Here is a 16,322-nt window from a genome sequence, read left to right as displayed (position 1 = left end):
ATTTATTGAAAGTGAAACACAGAAATATCACATTTTACATAAGTATTCACACCCCTGAGTCAATACTTTGTAGAAGCACCTTTGACAGCGATTACAGTCTTTCTAGGTTAGTCTCTAAGAGCTTTCCATACCTGGATTGTGCAACATTTGCCCATTTTATTCTTTAAAAACTTCTTCAAGCTCTGTCAAATTGGTTGTTGATCATTGCTAGAGAGACATTTTCAGGTCTTGCCATACATTTTCAAGTAGATCTAAGTCAAAACTCAGCCACTCAGGAACATTCACTATTTTCTTGATAAGCATAAAATGTAGATTTGGCCTTGTGTTTTAGGTTATTGTCCTACTGAAAGGTGAATTAATTTTCCAGTGTCTGGTGGTAAGCAGACTGAACCAGGTTTTCCTCTAGGATTTTGCCTGTGCTTATCTCCATTCTGTTTCTTTTTTTATCCTGAAAAACTCCCCAGTCCTTAACGATTACAAGCATACCCATAACATGATGCAGCCACCACTATGCTTGAAAATATAACACTTTGTATTTAGGGCAAAAAGTTAATTGTTTACCACATTCTTTGCAGTATTACTTTCATGTCTTGTTGCAAACAAGATCCATGTTTTAAAATATTTGTATTCTGTTTAAGGTTTCCATCTTTTCACTTTCTCAATTAGGTTACTATTGTGGAGTCACTACAATGTTGATCCATCCTCAGTTTTCTCCCGTCACAACCATTAAACTCTGTTTTAATGTCCCATTTGGCCTGATTGGGTGATACCCAGTCACTTTGTAGTATTGATACACCATCCAAAGTGTAATTAATAACAGAATTTTTTTATACCCATCTACCAATTGATGCCCTTCTATGAGAGAAATTGGAAAACCTTCCTAGTCTTTGACTGCGGGGACCTTTACAATTATCTGTATGTGTGGGGTTACGGAGACGAGGCTTGTCATTCAAAACTCATCTTAAGCAGTATTATTGCACACAGTGAAAGTCCATGCAACATATTATGTGACTTCTAGTTTTTACTCCTGAACTTATTTAGTCTTGTCATAACAAAGGGGTTGAATACTTATTGACTCGAGACATTTAAGCTTTTCTTTTTAAATAATTTGTAAAAAATTATATATATCTTCTATATCACCTTCTACCATATATATATATACACACAGTACCAGTCAAAAGTTTGGACACCTACTCATCCAGGGTTTTTCTTTATTTTTTATATTTTCTACATTGTATAATAATAGTGAAAACAAACTATGAAATAACACGTATGGAATCATGTTGTAACCAAAAAAGTGTTAAGAATCTAAAATATATTTTAATTTGTTTAATACTGAACTTTTGACTGGTACTATACATATATGTCTGCTTTGATATCATGTGGTCTTGTGTGTAGGCCAGTGACCAACAAAAATCTCAATTTAATCCATTTTAAATTTGAGCTGTAAGACAACAACATTTTGTAAAAGTTTAGGGGTGTGAATCTTTTCCCGAAAGAACTGTAGTTCATGCATAAGATCTAATATTCATGAGTGTTTTATTTTTAATTTTTAAATGAATCGTCAGTTTAGAAAACACTGTCCATTTCGTCGTTAGGCTTCGTAAATAACATCCGCAACGACCATGTTTTACACTCACTTTCCAAGTCTTAGTGATCTTCTTTCTTAAAATGTTATCTATCACAGTGAGGTGAGATTTGAAACGGCACATACTGTTTTAGTGATAAGTGTTTTTGGCATTTGCATTGACGTCAGAGTGGTTCACAGAGACAAATAGCACCCTGAGTACCAGGCCATTTGTGACCCGTCGATCGTTAGCGAGCTGGCTACTACCAACGCATGTACGGAGTGCATAAAAGGAGATTAGCGTGACTCAACGGTCACGTGGGATTTTACTGAGGTCATGACTGCTGGTGTGGCGTTAATATGGTCACCGAAACCGCCCTAGTTGCTAGTTCCTTACTAATTAGTGACTTTAATTCATCAATCAAGTACAAAGGAGGAAAGAAAACCCGCGGCCACTTGGCCTTCCTCGGAATGAGTTGGACACCTGTGGTCTAGGTCATAGAAAGAGAGCAAGTGTTCCTCCTGTTTTGTACACTTTTGTATTTGTTTGTTACTCTATTGGCCAATGACACTTCCACAATACACCTATAATATAAACGCTAATCCCTGTCCGTCTCCCATGTTTCCTCCCGCTACCTCCTTTTATGATTTGGTAACAAGTTGTTGATGTGCTTTGTTTCTTTTGTCTCAGGGGGAGAAAGTCAACTATGAACGCTTTAAGAACTGGCTCCTTCAGAACACTGAGGCGTTCACCTTCTCCCGTTGGCTGCTCTCCGGAGGCGTGTGTGTCACCCTCACAGACGACAGCGACACGCCCACCTTCTACCAGACTCTGGCCGGAGTCACACACTGTGAGTGACCGCTACCGTACTCCTCTCTAGAGGTCCAGTCCTACCCTGTACGCTGTAAATAAACTGTTGCTACTGAAAGGCTTCTATGGAATGTGGTGTTCATCTGAGTAAAGTCATGTGGTGTTTAAGGCTTCTATGGAATGTGGTGTTCATCTGGGTAAAGTCATGTGGTATTTAAGGCTTCTATGGAATGTGGTGTTCGTCTGGGTAAAGTCATGTGGTATTTAAGGCTTCTATGGAATGTGGTGTTCGTCTGGGTAAAGTCATGTGGTATTTAAGGCTTCTATGGAATGTGGTGTTCGTCTGGGTAAAGTCAACAACAACAAAAAAGTGATGGCATCTCCCAAAAAGACAGATCATTTACCAGACTGTTTTAGTTCGGTGCACATATTTCATGATATTTTGGTATTTGTCACCCTTTGTCACATTCTCTTTGTCATTCATGTCCCTCCTCCTTTTTCTGTCCATTGGAAAGAAAGCTCTTACATGTAGCTGTGTCCCAGACCAATCAAAGATCTTAGCTGCTTCCTGTCCTGAGAGCAGGAGAGATCTTTGCTGCCAATCCGGGAGAGTACCTGCAGACAGCTCGTAATCTGCTGCTGCCCACTCCCAGATTATCCTCTTAACTCTGAGCGGTGTGTGTGTGAGAGTTCAGGTGTGTGTGTGTGGACTCTTTGGCCGTGAGGCGAGCACCTTCTCCGTGCATGGACTTTCTAGAACATACTTCACTCTTGGCTAAGACGCCATCGCCGACCGGACACACACACAACAGACGCCATGGAGGACTGATAGGCTAGTTGTCGGTTTGAGATAGTATTGGAGAATCCTTGTATTGGAACCAGGATGGCATGAGGTAACGTGGTGTGTGTTTTTCCTGAGCTGTTAGCCGCCGGTCGGTGGAGTCTACTATGGTACACGCCAGTCCTGTCGGCACGTCCCAGGGCATGTGTGGTGGAATATGGTATGGTACCTCTGTTGTCACTCTGACAGAGTCACTCCTCTAGGTGGGTACTGGGCACACCACTGGACCTCCTGTAGACTAGTGTCTCGTCCCAAAAGGCACCCAATTCCCTATGACGTGTACTACATTTGACCAGGACCCATAGGGCTGTGGCCAAAAATAGGGAATTAGGTACCGTTTGGGACTGCCTAGGAAGTGGTCAACACTGACACTAGTGTGTGTTTTTTTTTTTTTACAATGAAGAGATAGTTGGAGTGAGTTAGTGGTTTGTATTTGCTGTGTAGTCCTCTTCCTGTTGTGGTGGTTGGTGCAGGAAGTAAAAGCACGAAGAAGCACTTTTTTTTTTTTTCCACTTTCAGATTGTGGAAGTGTATATTTGGAGGTCTCGTGTGAATTCGCTTGCGGCTTGTTTTACGAGACCCAAGTGCAGAATGCCAATCATTTATCTCTGTATGCCAGGCTACTCAGTAATGGAGATGTAGCCTCTTGTTTGAGAACAAAATACTGTCAGCCTGTATTTTAAACAGGCTCAAACCACAAGCTCCAGCCATCTTTAAAAGAGATCAGTCTCAACCAGGTCCTGTCCTGAAATGGAATGTTAGCCATTTTGCCTAGCGGTTTAACTAGCATGCTAAGCTAGGAAATTTGTCCCAAATGGCACCCTATTCTCTACAATGGTGTACTACTTTTAACGACAGTGAATCACAGGTCCAGCACTCAGTCAGTCAGTCAGTCAGGGCATGAGGCATGTCCTGGAGCCGATCCATAGGAGAGGTAATGAGTTTTATAGATTAGCAGTGTCAGGCAGGCTGGAGCAGCAGCCTGATTTAATGACACACAGCAACAAGATGAGCAGGTGTCTATTCTCCCTCAGCTCTGCTTTCCTTGCTCGTCCCTACCAGGCCTTAACCACAGCACTATTCCCCACTAGGCTAGCCCACGCTGGCCTGCGTTCAGTAAACACAACACAAATAGCTTTCATTCAGGTTTGTTTAGCGTTTGGGATTGATACATTGACTATATTGGTGTTCTCTGTGTTTCTGAAAGACCAGTTGGAGGACCTGTCGAACTGTTCTACTCTTAAAGGGGCATTAAGTCAGTCAGGGGCGGGCCCCACCACACACACCTCCCATTCCACACCAGGCTTCTCAATATTAATCCACCATTACTTCCCCCAAGCCATCTCCAGTCTCTCTGTCTCTCTCTCTGTCTCTCTCTCTGTCTCTCTCTCTCTGTCTCTCTCTCTCTGTCTCTCTCTGTCTCTCTCTCTCTCTCTCTCTCTCTCTCTCTCTCTCTCTCTCTGTCTCTCTCTCTGTCTCTCTCTGTCTCTCTCTCTCTCTGTCTCTATCTCTGTTTCTCTTTCTCTCTCTCTGTTTCTCTTTCTCTCTCTCTGTTTCTCTGTCTCTCTCTCTGTTTCTCTGTCTCTCTCTCTGTTTCTCTGTCTCTCTCTCTGTTTCTCTGTCTCTCTCTGTTTCTCTGTCTCTCTCTGACTCTGACTCTCTCTCTGACTCTCTCTCTGTCTCTCTGTCTCTCTCTCTCTAAATTAATTCAAGGGACTTTATTGGCCTGGTAAACATATATGTTAACATTGCCAAAGCAATTGAGGTAGATAATATACAAAAGTGAGGTTGTGTTCTCTATTTGTTTAAACCTGATGTTTCAGAGCATTTCTCTGAGGAGGGAAGGACTCAACGGCGGTTAAAAGGTTATTGACCCGCTGAAGCTGTTGGTGTTTACTTGTTTCTAATCAGTCCTCTTGACCTCTCCACTTCTCTCTTTCTCCATCAGTCTTCAGATTGAACACACACACACACACACACACACAACAATTTAACTCTCCACAGAGACAACTGGACCCTGCTGAGGTGGGCTCTTCCAGGAATAAACCTCAGGAGAATGGATAGATGGATGGAGGGGAAGAGGGAGGGATGGAGGGGAAGAGGGAGGGATGGAGGGGAAGAGGGAGGGATGGAGGGGAAGAGGGAGGGATGGAGGGGGAGAGAGGATGGATGGAGGGGGAGAGAGGATGGATGGAGGGAGGAGAGAGGATGGATGGAGGGGGAGAGAGGATGGATGGAGGGGGAGAGAGGATGGATGGAGGAGGAAGAGAGGATGGATGGAGGGGGAGAGAGAGATGGATGGAGGGAGGGAGAGAGAGATGGATGGAGGGGGAGGGAGAGAGGGTGGATGGAGGGGAGGGAGAGAGGGTGGATGGAGGGGGGGAGAGAGGGTGGATGGAGGGGGGGAGAGAGGGTGGATGGAGGGAGGGGGGGAGAGAGGGTGGATGGAGGGAGCGGAGAGAGAGAGGATGGATGGAGGGAGGGGAGAGAGGGTGGATGGAGGGGGGGGAGAGAGGGTGGATGGAGGGGAGAGAGGGAGGGATGGAGGGGAAGAGGGAGGGATGGAGGGGAAGAGGGAGGGATGGAGGAGGGAGGGAGGGAGGGAGGGGAAGAGGGAGGGAGGGGAAGAGGGAGGGAGGGATGGAGGGGGAGGGAGGGATGGAGGGGGAGAGAGGATGGATGGAGGGGGAGAGAGGATGGATGGAGGAGGGAGAGAGGATGGATGGAGGGAGGAGAGAGGATGGATGGAGGGGGAGAGAGGATGGATGGAGGGGGGGAGAGAGGGTGGATGGAGGGGGGGAGAGAGGTGGATGGAGGGAGGGGAGAGAGGGTGGATGGAGGGGGAGGAGAGGGATGGATGGAGGGGGAGGAGGGATGGATGGAGGGAGGGGAGAGAGGATGGATGGAGGGAGGGAGAGAGGATGGATGGAGGGAGGAGGAGAGAGAGGGTGGATGGAGGGAGGGAGAGAGAGGAGTGGATGGAGGGGGGGGAGAGAGGATGGATGGAGGGGGGGAGAGAGGGTGGATGGAGGGAGGGGGAGAGAGGGTGGATGGAGGGGGAGAGAGGATGGATGGAGGGGGGGGAGAGAGGGTGGATGGAGGGAGGGAGAGAGAGAGGTGGATGGAGGGGGGGAGAGAGGGTGGATGGAGGGGGGGAGAGAGGGATGGATGGAGGGAGGGGGAGAGAGGATGGATGGAGGGGGGAGGGAGAGAGGGTGGATGGAGGGGGGAGAGAGGATGGATGGATGGAGGGAGGGAGAGAGAGGGAGGATGGAGGGAGGGGAGAGAGAGGATGGATGGAGGGAGGGAGAGAGGGATGGATGGAGTGAGAGGGAGGGAGGGAGAGGGATGGATGGAGGGAGGGAGAGAGGGTGGATGGAGGGGGGAGCGAGAGGGATGGATGGAGGGGGGGGGGAGAGAGGGTGGATGGAGGGGGGGAGAGAGGGTGGATGGAGGGAGGAGGGAGAGAGGGATGGATGGAGGAGGGAGGAGAGAGAGTGGATGGAGGGAGGGAGGAGAGAGGGTGGATGGAGGGGGGGAGAGAGGGATGGATGGAGGGAGGGAGAGAGGGTGGATGGAGGGGGGGGAGAGAGGGTGGATGGAGGGGGGGAGAGAGGGTGGATGGAGGGGGGGAGAGAGAGGGTGGATGGAGGGGGGAGAGAGGGTGGATGGAGGGATGGGGGAGAGGAGGGATGGATGGAGGGGGAGGGAGAGAGGATGGATGGAGGGGGGGGAGAGAGGGTGGATGGAGGGGGGAGAGAGGGATGGATGGAGGGAGGGAGAGATGGATGGATGGAGGGAGAGGGAGAGAGAGGTGGATGGAGGGGGGGAGAGAGGGTGGATGGAGGGGGGGGAGAGAGGATGGATGGAGGGGGAGAGGATGGATGAGGGGGAGAGGATGGATGAGGGGGAGAGGATGGATGAGGGGGAGAGGATGGATGAGGGGGAGAGGATGGATAGATGGAGTGGGAGAGAGGATGGATGGAGTAGGAGAGAGGATGGATGGATGGATGCATGAAGGGGGAGAGAGGATGGATGGGTGGATAGATGGAGTGGGAGAGAGGATGGATGGAGTAGGAGAGAGGATGGATGGATGGATGCATGAAGGGGGAGAGGATGGATGGAAGGGGGAGAGGATGGATGGATGGAGTGGGAGAGAGGATGGATGGATGGATAGATGGAGTGGGAGAGAGGATGGATGGAGTAGGAGAGAGGATGGATGGATGGATGCATGAAGGGGGAGAGAGGATGGATGGATGGAGGGAGAGGATGGATGGAGTGGGAGAGAGGATGGATGGATGGAGGGGGAGAGAGGATGGATGGAGTGGGAGAGAGGATGGATGGAGTGGGAGAGAGGATGGATGGATGGAGGGAGAGGATGGATGGATGGAGTGGGAGAGAGGATGGATGGATGGAGGGAGAGGATGGATGGATGGAGTGGGAGAGAGGATGGATGGATGGAGGGGGAGAGAGGATGGATGGAGTGGGAGAGAGGATGGATGGATGGAGGGGGAGAGAGGATGGATGGAGTGGGAGAGAGGATGGATGGAGTGGAGAGATGGATGGATGGAGGGGGAGAGAGGATGGATGGAGTGGGAGAGAGGATGGATGGAGTGGGAGAGAGGATGGATGGAGTGGGAGAGAGGATGGATGGAGTGGGAGAGAGGATGGATGGAGGGGGGGGAGAGAGGATGGATGGATGGATAGATGGAGTGGGAGAGAGGATGGATGGATGGAGGGGGAGAGAGGATGGATGGATGGATGCATGAAGGGGGAGAGAGGATGGATGGATGGAGGGAGAGGATGGATGGATGGAGGGGGAGAGAGGATGGATGGAGTGGGAGAGAGGATGGATGGATGGAGGGGGAGAGAGGATGGATGGAGTGGGAGAGAGGATGGATGGAGGGGGAGAGAGGATGGATGGAGTGGGAGAGAGGATGGATGGAGGGGGAGAGAGGATGGATGGAGTGAGTGAGGGATGGATGGAGGGGGAGAGGGGGAGAGAGGATGGATGGGTGGAGGGGGAGAGGGGATGGATGGAGGGGGAGAGGATGGATGGAGGGGGAGAGAGGATGGATGGAGTGGGATAGGGAGGGAGAGGTTGGATGTAGGGAGGAGGAGAGTATGGTTGTAGGGAGAGGATGGATGGAGGGAGAGAATGGATGGATTGGAAGAGGGATGGATGGAGGGGGAGAGGGATGTATGGAGGGGGAGGGAGAGGATGGATGGATGGATGGAGGGGGAGAGGATGGATGGAGGGGGGAGAGGATGGATGGAGGGGTAGAGGATGGATGGAGGGGTAGAGGATGGATGGATGGATGGTTGGAGGGGGAGAGGATGGATGGATGGGTAGAGGGGGAGAGGATGGATGGTTGGAGGGAGAGGATGGATGGAGAAGACTGATGTAGGGAGTTAGGGGGAGATGGATGGAGGGGGAGAGGGAGGGGATGGATGGATGGAGGGAGGGGGAGAGGGAGGGGAAGGATGGATGGAGGGAGGAGGAGAGGGAGGGGATGGATGGATGGAGGGAGGAGGAGAGGGATGGAGGGGGAGAGGGAGAAGATGGATGGAGGGAGGGGGGGAGGGAGAGGACGGAGGGAGGGGCAGAGGATGGATGTAGGGAGGGAGATGAAAAGCTCCTCTCAATCCACCCACACATCCCAATCTGCAGCTCACTGCTTTAGGCTGGCGATATTATCCCCCAGTGGCATCACTGTCTTATTGACCCATCCGTCTTATAAATACGGACAGCAAACTAGGATGTCGACCATAGCAGTGAGATTTAAGAACCAGCTTGGATTTGTGGTTGAAATCCGGAATGGTCTCCTCTCCTGTCAGAGAGTGAATATGACTTGGAACTGCATCCCAAATGGTGCCCTATTTAGTAGTGTACTATGTAGGGGCGCAGTCTTAATTTCTGTGTGTGTGTTTTGACACCTGTCTGAGTCACATGTATGGGATCACTCATGGGACAGTGCGGTGGAAAGGGAAGCCTGTGCTAGTATGAGCTAGCGAGCCGTAGGCTAATCGTATCAGTGTAAAGCTGTGGATTAGTGCGGTGGAGTGGGAGGATGAACTAGGATCTCTGACTCTGGGGCTGGCTGGCAGGTTTCATACTTAACAGTAGCTATATTGGTACACCTAGTGAGCCTTGGCCCTGCCGTTTGAGTCATGGTCTCACCTCAAGACTAACCGGGATAGACTAAATCACTTACAGATGGGGGTCGCAAAATTCCGGTAACCAGAATCCCCAAGTTTCCTAGAAATCTCGATTTTGTAAGATTCCCGGGAATCAGGGGAATAAGCAGGACATCTTGTCTCCTCCAACCAGGATTTCTCTTGTGGGAAAGTTACTGGAATTTTGCAACCCTACTTACAAGATCTGGGACCAGGCTACTCGAGACAACTGTCCTCTGACCTGCTCGTGAACAAAACTGTCCATATGTCCATCAGAATGGAACCGTGAAGCGTGTTGACGTCATCGGGCATGGCTCCATATCTCCATCCATGTAGTCCACCATATTGAGATTATCTGATACTGGGTGACACTTTTGTTTCCTTTCCTTACTAACACTGCTAGGTCATGTGACTTTTGTTCTAGTGAGAAGATGCTCGGCGAATCTACAAAAAACACTCTAGGTTGCTTGCCATTTTTTTTTTTACATTTTATTTATATAAAAGCGTTTTTTCTTCTCTCCTCCTGCAGTAGAAGAGTCTGATATCATTGACTTGGAGAAACGCTACTGGCTGTTGAAAGCCCAGTCCAGGACCGGACGCTTTGACTTGGAAACCTTTGTCCCGCTGGTCTCTCCTCCTATTCACGCTTCGCTAAGTGAAGGTATGGCATATTTCTGATGTATTTTTGATGCCAGCCGGATGTTATGGGGACATAACTAGACGGTCACCCATGAACATTCAAACACAGTAATACACACACAATCATGTATACATGCCATAATTTGTATGAGTATATATTGTGTGTGGATTATTTAGATGACAAGCCCGTTTTGATGGTCTCTCAATGTTAAAACCATGTTGTCGTTTGAACTATGACCCACTGCTTGTGTTGTAAGAGGTTTTGTTGTTGAACGAAAACATGGGGGTTTGGCCGAGCGATAGCTGCTGGGCCGGCCTTGGGAAAAGTTCTCTTTTGCGCTAGCTGACGCAAACGTTTGCTTATAGCTGACATTGTAAAACACGCAAGGTTAACAGCTAACGTTAGCTAGCAAGCTAACTTGATTACAAAGACAACGATGTCAACACTGACCAGAACAGGAGAACGTTGGCCGTGTGCGTGTTTCAGTAGTAGCCGCTAGAGATGCTTCCTCTCACTACACTGGGTCCCAGAGCGAGGCACAATAAAGGTTGTTCGAGTGGGCAGGGATTTACACGCCTTTCCTCAAGGCCAGGCCAGTGGCCATGTTTTCTTTTTCAGTCCCCATGTTTATGAATATTAATGTGATCCTTGTGATTTTGGTTCGATATGAGTTCCCAAAAGATCTGATACCAAACCTTCACACAAAACTCTTTCTCTTTTTGCAAATATCCATTTTGTAGTAGAACACGGTTAACTTGTCTTTTTTGATCTCGTTTTCCAGGTTTGTTTCATGCGTTTGATGAGAACCGGGACAATCACATTGACTTTAAGGAGATCTCCTGTGGCCTGTCTGCCTGTTGCCGGGGGCCCGTCGCCGAGAGGCAGAAATGTAAGAGCTGCTCTGATCTGTTGTAGTAGGTAGAGAGTAGTGATTTCCTAACCTAAGGCTTCCTTTCACACGTTATGGTGTGTGTACTGTGTGAGTGGAAGAGCTGCAGCGCTTTTCCCCAATCTCCTTATGTTGTGAAAATATAGATGTGGTTGGTTTTGTTTTTTACGATCGTCAACTGCCTCTGAATAGTCATTAGTATGTAATCTATCCTGTCGTCTAGATTCTCATCTGGCCTTGAAATTACATTTTCACGCTTGGAAATGGCAGCAGATATTGGAAACTTAAGACTCCAGTTAATTATCTAAGTAACTCACTGCAGATCACACGGAGGAATACAGATGACTAGCACAACATATTTGGTATAACTGCGGCTTGAGGAGTCTGTAGTTAGAAACTACAATGTTATGTTATAGAGTGTTTTTGTATCCTCTCTTTCTCTCTCGTGTTTCCCCAGTTTGTTTCAAAGTGTTTGACGTGGACCGGGATGGGGTTCTGTCTCGAGACGAAATCCACGAGATGGTAGCCGCACTCCTGGAAGTGTGGAAGGACAATCGCACGGACACACTTCCTGTAAGTACTGCTGGACACCGCTCCCTGTAAGTACTGCTGGACACCGCCCCCTGTAAGTACTGCTGGACACCACCCCCTGTAAGTACTGCTGGACACCGCTCCCTGTAAGTACTGCTGGACACCGCTCCCTGTAAGTACTGCTGGACACCGCTCCCTGTAAGTACTGCTGGACACCGCTCCCTGTAAGTACTGCTGGACACCGCTCCCTGTAAGTACTGCTGGACACCGCCCCCTGTAAGTACTGCTGGACACCACCCCCTGTAAGTACTGCTGGACACCGCTCCCTGTAAGTACTGCTGGACACCGCCCCCTGTAAGTACTGCTGGACACCGCCCCCTGTAAGTACTGCTGGACACCGCTCCCTGTAAGTACTGCTGGACACCGCTCCCTGTAAGTACTGCTGGACACCGCTCCCTGTAAGTACTGCTGGACACCACACCCTGTAAGTACTGCTGGACACCGCCCCCTGTAAGTACTGCTGGACACCGCCCCCTGTAAGTACTGCTGGACACCGCTCCCTGTAAGTACTGCTGGGATACAGGCTAAATGGATGATGTAATGGAGGTGGTTGGGTTTGATAAGTACCTTACCTAAGTTCTGACTCTCATTATCCTGTTTTCAGGAACTGCTCACCAACGTGTCGGACATAGTGGAGGGAATCCTGAAGATGCACGACACGACCACGGTGAGACTCTTCTAGGATATATAATAGGTGTTTTTGTGTCTGTAACGTGATTGGATAAATATCTCATAATGCTACTGCTGCTGTCCACTGACATTTTAACCCTTGTCTTTGACCCTAACCTTTTGACTTAACCTTTGAACCTCACACACAGCTGGGTCACCTGACCCTGGAGGACTACCAGATCTGGAGTGTGAACAGTGCTCTGGCCAACGAATTCCTCAACCTGCTATTCCAGGTCAGAACACACACCACACACCACACAACACACATTTGATGTTTTGTTCCAGGTCTGTTTCCATGTTTCCCCCTCAGTTTATAGTTTGCTTTCTCTTCATGCCCCTCTGTCTGTGTTTCTGTAGGCCTGGGGCTTTCTCTTCATGCCCCTCTGTCTGTGTTTCTGTAGGCCCGGGGCTTTCTCTTCATGCCCCACTGTCTGTGTTTCTGTAGGCCCGGGGCTTTCTCTTCATGCCCCTCTGTCTGTGTTTCTGTAGGCCCGGGGCTTTCTCTTCATGCCCCACTGTCTGTGTTTCTGTAGGCCCGGGGCTTTCTCTTCATGCCCCTCTGTCTGTGTTTCTGTAGGCCTGGGGCTTTCTCTTCATGCCCCTCTGTCTGTGTTTCTGTAGGCCCGGGGCTTTCTCTTTATGCCCCTCTGTCTGTGTTTCTGTAGGCCTGGGGCTTTCTTTTCATGCCCCTCTGTCTGTGTTTCTGTAGGCCTGGGGCTTTCTCTTCATGCCCATCTGTCTGTGTTTCTGTAGGCCTGGGGCTTTCTCTTCATGCCCCTCTGTCTGTGTTTCTGCAGGTCTGTCACATTGTCCTGGGGCTTCGACCTGCCACTGCTGAAGAGGAGGGACAAATCATCAGGTATACACATCAACTATCTGTCCTTCTGCCCCTGAACAAGACAGTTAACCCACTGATCCCCGGGCGCCTTCTGCCCCTGAGCAAGACAGTTAACCCACTGATCCCCGGGCGCCTTCTGCCCCTGAGCAAGACAGTTAACCCACTGTTCCCCGGGCGCCTTCTGCCCCTGAACAAGGCAGTTAACCCACTGATCCCCGGGCGCCTTCTGCCCCTGAGCAAGGCAGTTAACCCACTGTTCCCCGGGCGCCTTCTGCCCCTGAGCAAGACAGTTAACCCACTGATCCCCGGGCGCCTTCTGCCCCTGAGCAAGACAGTTAACCCACTGTTCCCCGGGCGCCTTCTGCCCCTGAACAAGGCAGTTAACCCACTGATCCCCGGGCGCCTTCTGCCCCTGAGCAAGGCAGTTAACCCACTGTTCCCCGGGCGCCTTCTGCCCCTGAGCAAGGCAGTTAACCCACTGATCCCCGGGCGCCTTCTGCCCCTGAGCAAGGCAGTTAACCCACTGATCCCCGGGCGCCTTCTGCCCCTGAGCAAGGCAGTTAACCCACTGTTCCCCGGGCGCCTTCTGCCCCTGAACAAGACTGTTAACCCACTGTTCCCCGGGCGCCTTCTGCCCCTGAACAAGACTGTTAACCCACTGATCCCCGGGCGCCTTCTGCCCCTGAACAAGACTGTTAGCCCACTGTTCCCCGGGCGCCTTCTGCCCCTGAACAAGACTGTTAACCCACTGATCCCCGGGCGCCTTCTGCCCCTGAGCAAGGCAGTTAACCCACTGTTCCCCGGGCGCCTTCTGCCCCTCAACAAGACAGTTAACCCACTGTTCCCCGGGCGCCTTCTGCCCCTGAGCAAGGCAGTTAACCCACTGTTCCCCGGGCGCCTTCTGCCCCTGAGCAAGGCAGTTAACCAACTGTTCCCCGGGCGCCTTCTGCCCCTGAGCAAGGCAGTTAACCCACTGATCCCCGGGCGCCTTCTGCCCCTGAGCAAGGCAGTTAACCCACTGTTCCCCGGGCGCCTTCTGCCCCTGAGCAAGGCAGTTAACCCACTGATCCCCGGGCGCCTTCTGCCCCTGAACAAGACTGTTAACCCACTGATCCCCGGGCGCCTTCTGCCCCTGAGCAAGGCAGTTAACCCACTGTTCCCAGGGCGCCTTCTGCCCCTGAACAAGGCAGTTAACCCACTGTTCCCCGGGCGCCTTCTGCCCCTGAGCAAGGCAGTTAACCCACTGATCCCCGGGCGCCTTCTGCCCCTGAACAAGACTGTTAACCCACTGATCCCCGGGCGCCTTCTGCCCCTGAGCAAGGCAGTTAACCCACTGATCCCCGGGCGCCTTCTGCCCCTGAGCAAGGCAGTTAACCCACTGATCCCCGGGCGCCTTCTGCCCCTGAGCAAGGCAGTTAACCCACGTTTCCCCGGGCGCCTTCTGCCCCTGAGCAAGGCAGTTAACCCACTGATCCCCGGGCGCCTTCTGCCCCTGAACAAGGCAGTTAACCCACTGATCCCCGGGCGCCTTCTGCCCCTGAGCAAGGCAGTTAACCCACTGTTCCCAGGGCGCCTTCTGCCCCTGAACAAGGCAGTTAACCCACTGTTCCCCGGGCGCCTTCTGCCCCTGAACAAGACTGTTAACCCACTGATCCCCGGGCGCCGACGACGTGTATGCCGATTTTTAAGGCAGCCCCCCGCATCTCCCTGATTCAGAGGGGTTGGGTTAAATGTGTTGTACAACTGACTAGGTATCCCCCTTTCCCGTTCACATCCTCTTTCTCCTGAAGAACTCTTTAAACAGGTTTTTACACCTCTACAGTTTAAAGCTTTCGTTCAAATATTTTTATTGAACACACACAGGAATGGTGTATAGGTATGAAAGGCAGGTATACAATTTTTAACTAAACATAAAAGAGCAGACAGAAATAAAAAGATCCAGAGTTCTGGGTACAAAACAATTATTACAAAACAAGACATACAAAACAAGGACAGGTAGAAAGAAAGAGGGTGGGTGTCACCCCCCCCTTATTCCCCCCCTTTATCCCTCCCCCCCTTTATCCCTCTCCCCTTATACCCCTCCCCGCTGCTCGGGTGGCGGTGCCAGCACGTGCTGCCCAGAGGTGGATTAAAATATTACAATGGAGAGTGCGTTAAAAAGTACAAATTCACAGCGCCGAATGGTCCAAGTAAGAGAGGAAAGGCTGCCAGATCTGATCAAATGTTAATAATTTATTGTTCAGAATATATCTAATCCTTTCTAAGTGTACAGTGTTTGCCAATTCGCTGAGCCATAATTTGGTAGTGGGCGCTTCCCTCTTTTTCCAGAACAACAAGATTAGTTTTTTTGCCGAAATGAGACTGTAAGAGATGAGTTGTTTTTGGGGGTTGGTTAGTCCGATTAGGGAATCAGACACTCCCAGGATTATCAGAAGCGGGTCTGGGTCAATTGAAGTCTCCAGAACTTCAGAGAGGATCCTAAAAATTCCACACCAGTAACCATGCAAGCTAGAGCATAGGGCAAAGCAGTGGAGAAGTGTACCCTGTGCAGCCTGACATTTATCACACATAGGGGATGTATCAGGAAATATCCTATGCAGTTTGGTTTTGGAATAGTGTAATCTGTGTAATACCTTGAATTGTATGAGCCGATGTCTGGAGTTAATGGAGCAGGTGTGGATATACTCCAAGCTATCTTCCCAGTCTGCCATCGAAATGTCAGTCCCTAGTTCTTCCTCCCATTTTGCCTTAATGGCCTCTGTAGAGGGTGTGCTAACCGATTGAAAAGAGTCATATAAACGAGATATCAGTTTGTCTGAGGTGGGGGATGTTTTTATGCATCCGTCAAACATGGAAGGCTTAGCGTTCCCAAATATTGGGAGGTGTTTCCTAACATAGTCTCTGATTTGTAGGTATCTGAAAAAGTTATTTCTGGGAAGATTATAAGTTTCCCTCAGCAACTCAAAGGAAGCAAAGGTCCCTTCTATATATAAATCCCCTATGGTACTTATCCCCAACTCTCCCCATTGCTCAAAGGTGTTATCAAGGTTGGAGGGGGCAAAGGAGGGGTTCCTGGCAACAGGGAGCATGAATGACATTGGTCTAAGCTCAAAGTGGGTTTTAATTTGCTTCCAGATTCGGACTGTGCTATGTATAATAGGATTGTTACGATAAAGTGACCTCTCCAGATTGACAGGCGACAAAATCACAGCACCAATAGAGAAGGGGTGACACTCCTCACGCTCCATACTAAGCCAGGTGGGTGACGGACGTGCGTCATCCAGCAAAAACGTAACCGC

General features: G+C 50.1%; 1 protein-coding gene across 5 annotated transcripts in view; it reads left to right on the top strand.

The window, feature by feature from the left end:
* LOC129822389 (ubiquitin carboxyl-terminal hydrolase 32-like) overlaps positions 1–16,322 on the top strand; it is a 116,776-nt gene that overhangs the window by 48,509 nt on the left and 51,945 nt on the right. For all 5 annotated transcript variants that reach the window (XR_008754483.1, XM_055880637.1, XM_055880636.1 and 2 more), the window contains exons 5-11: positions 2,259–2,418; positions 9,926–10,057; positions 10,818–10,925; positions 11,383–11,498; positions 12,121–12,183; positions 12,335–12,418; positions 12,983–13,044. Coding sequence is in view for 4 of the 5 variants with exons in the window: in XM_055880637.1 (XP_055736612.1) it covers positions 2,259–2,418; positions 9,926–10,057; positions 10,818–10,925; positions 11,383–11,498; positions 12,121–12,183; positions 12,335–12,418; positions 12,983–13,044 (725 nt within the window). In the remaining variant the exon portion in view is untranslated. The remainder of the gene's footprint in view (positions 1–2,258; positions 2,419–9,925; positions 10,058–10,817; positions 10,926–11,382; positions 11,499–12,120; positions 12,184–12,334; positions 12,419–12,982; positions 13,045–16,322) is intronic.

This window comes from Salvelinus fontinalis, chromosome 24, assembly GCF_029448725.1.
Source record: "Salvelinus fontinalis isolate EN_2023a chromosome 24, ASM2944872v1, whole genome shotgun sequence".
NCBI classification, from domain to species: domain Eukaryota; kingdom Metazoa; phylum Chordata; class Actinopteri; order Salmoniformes; family Salmonidae; genus Salvelinus; species Salvelinus fontinalis.
Note: the sequence above shows the minus strand (reverse complement) of the source record. Positions and strands in the feature narration are given on the sequence as shown.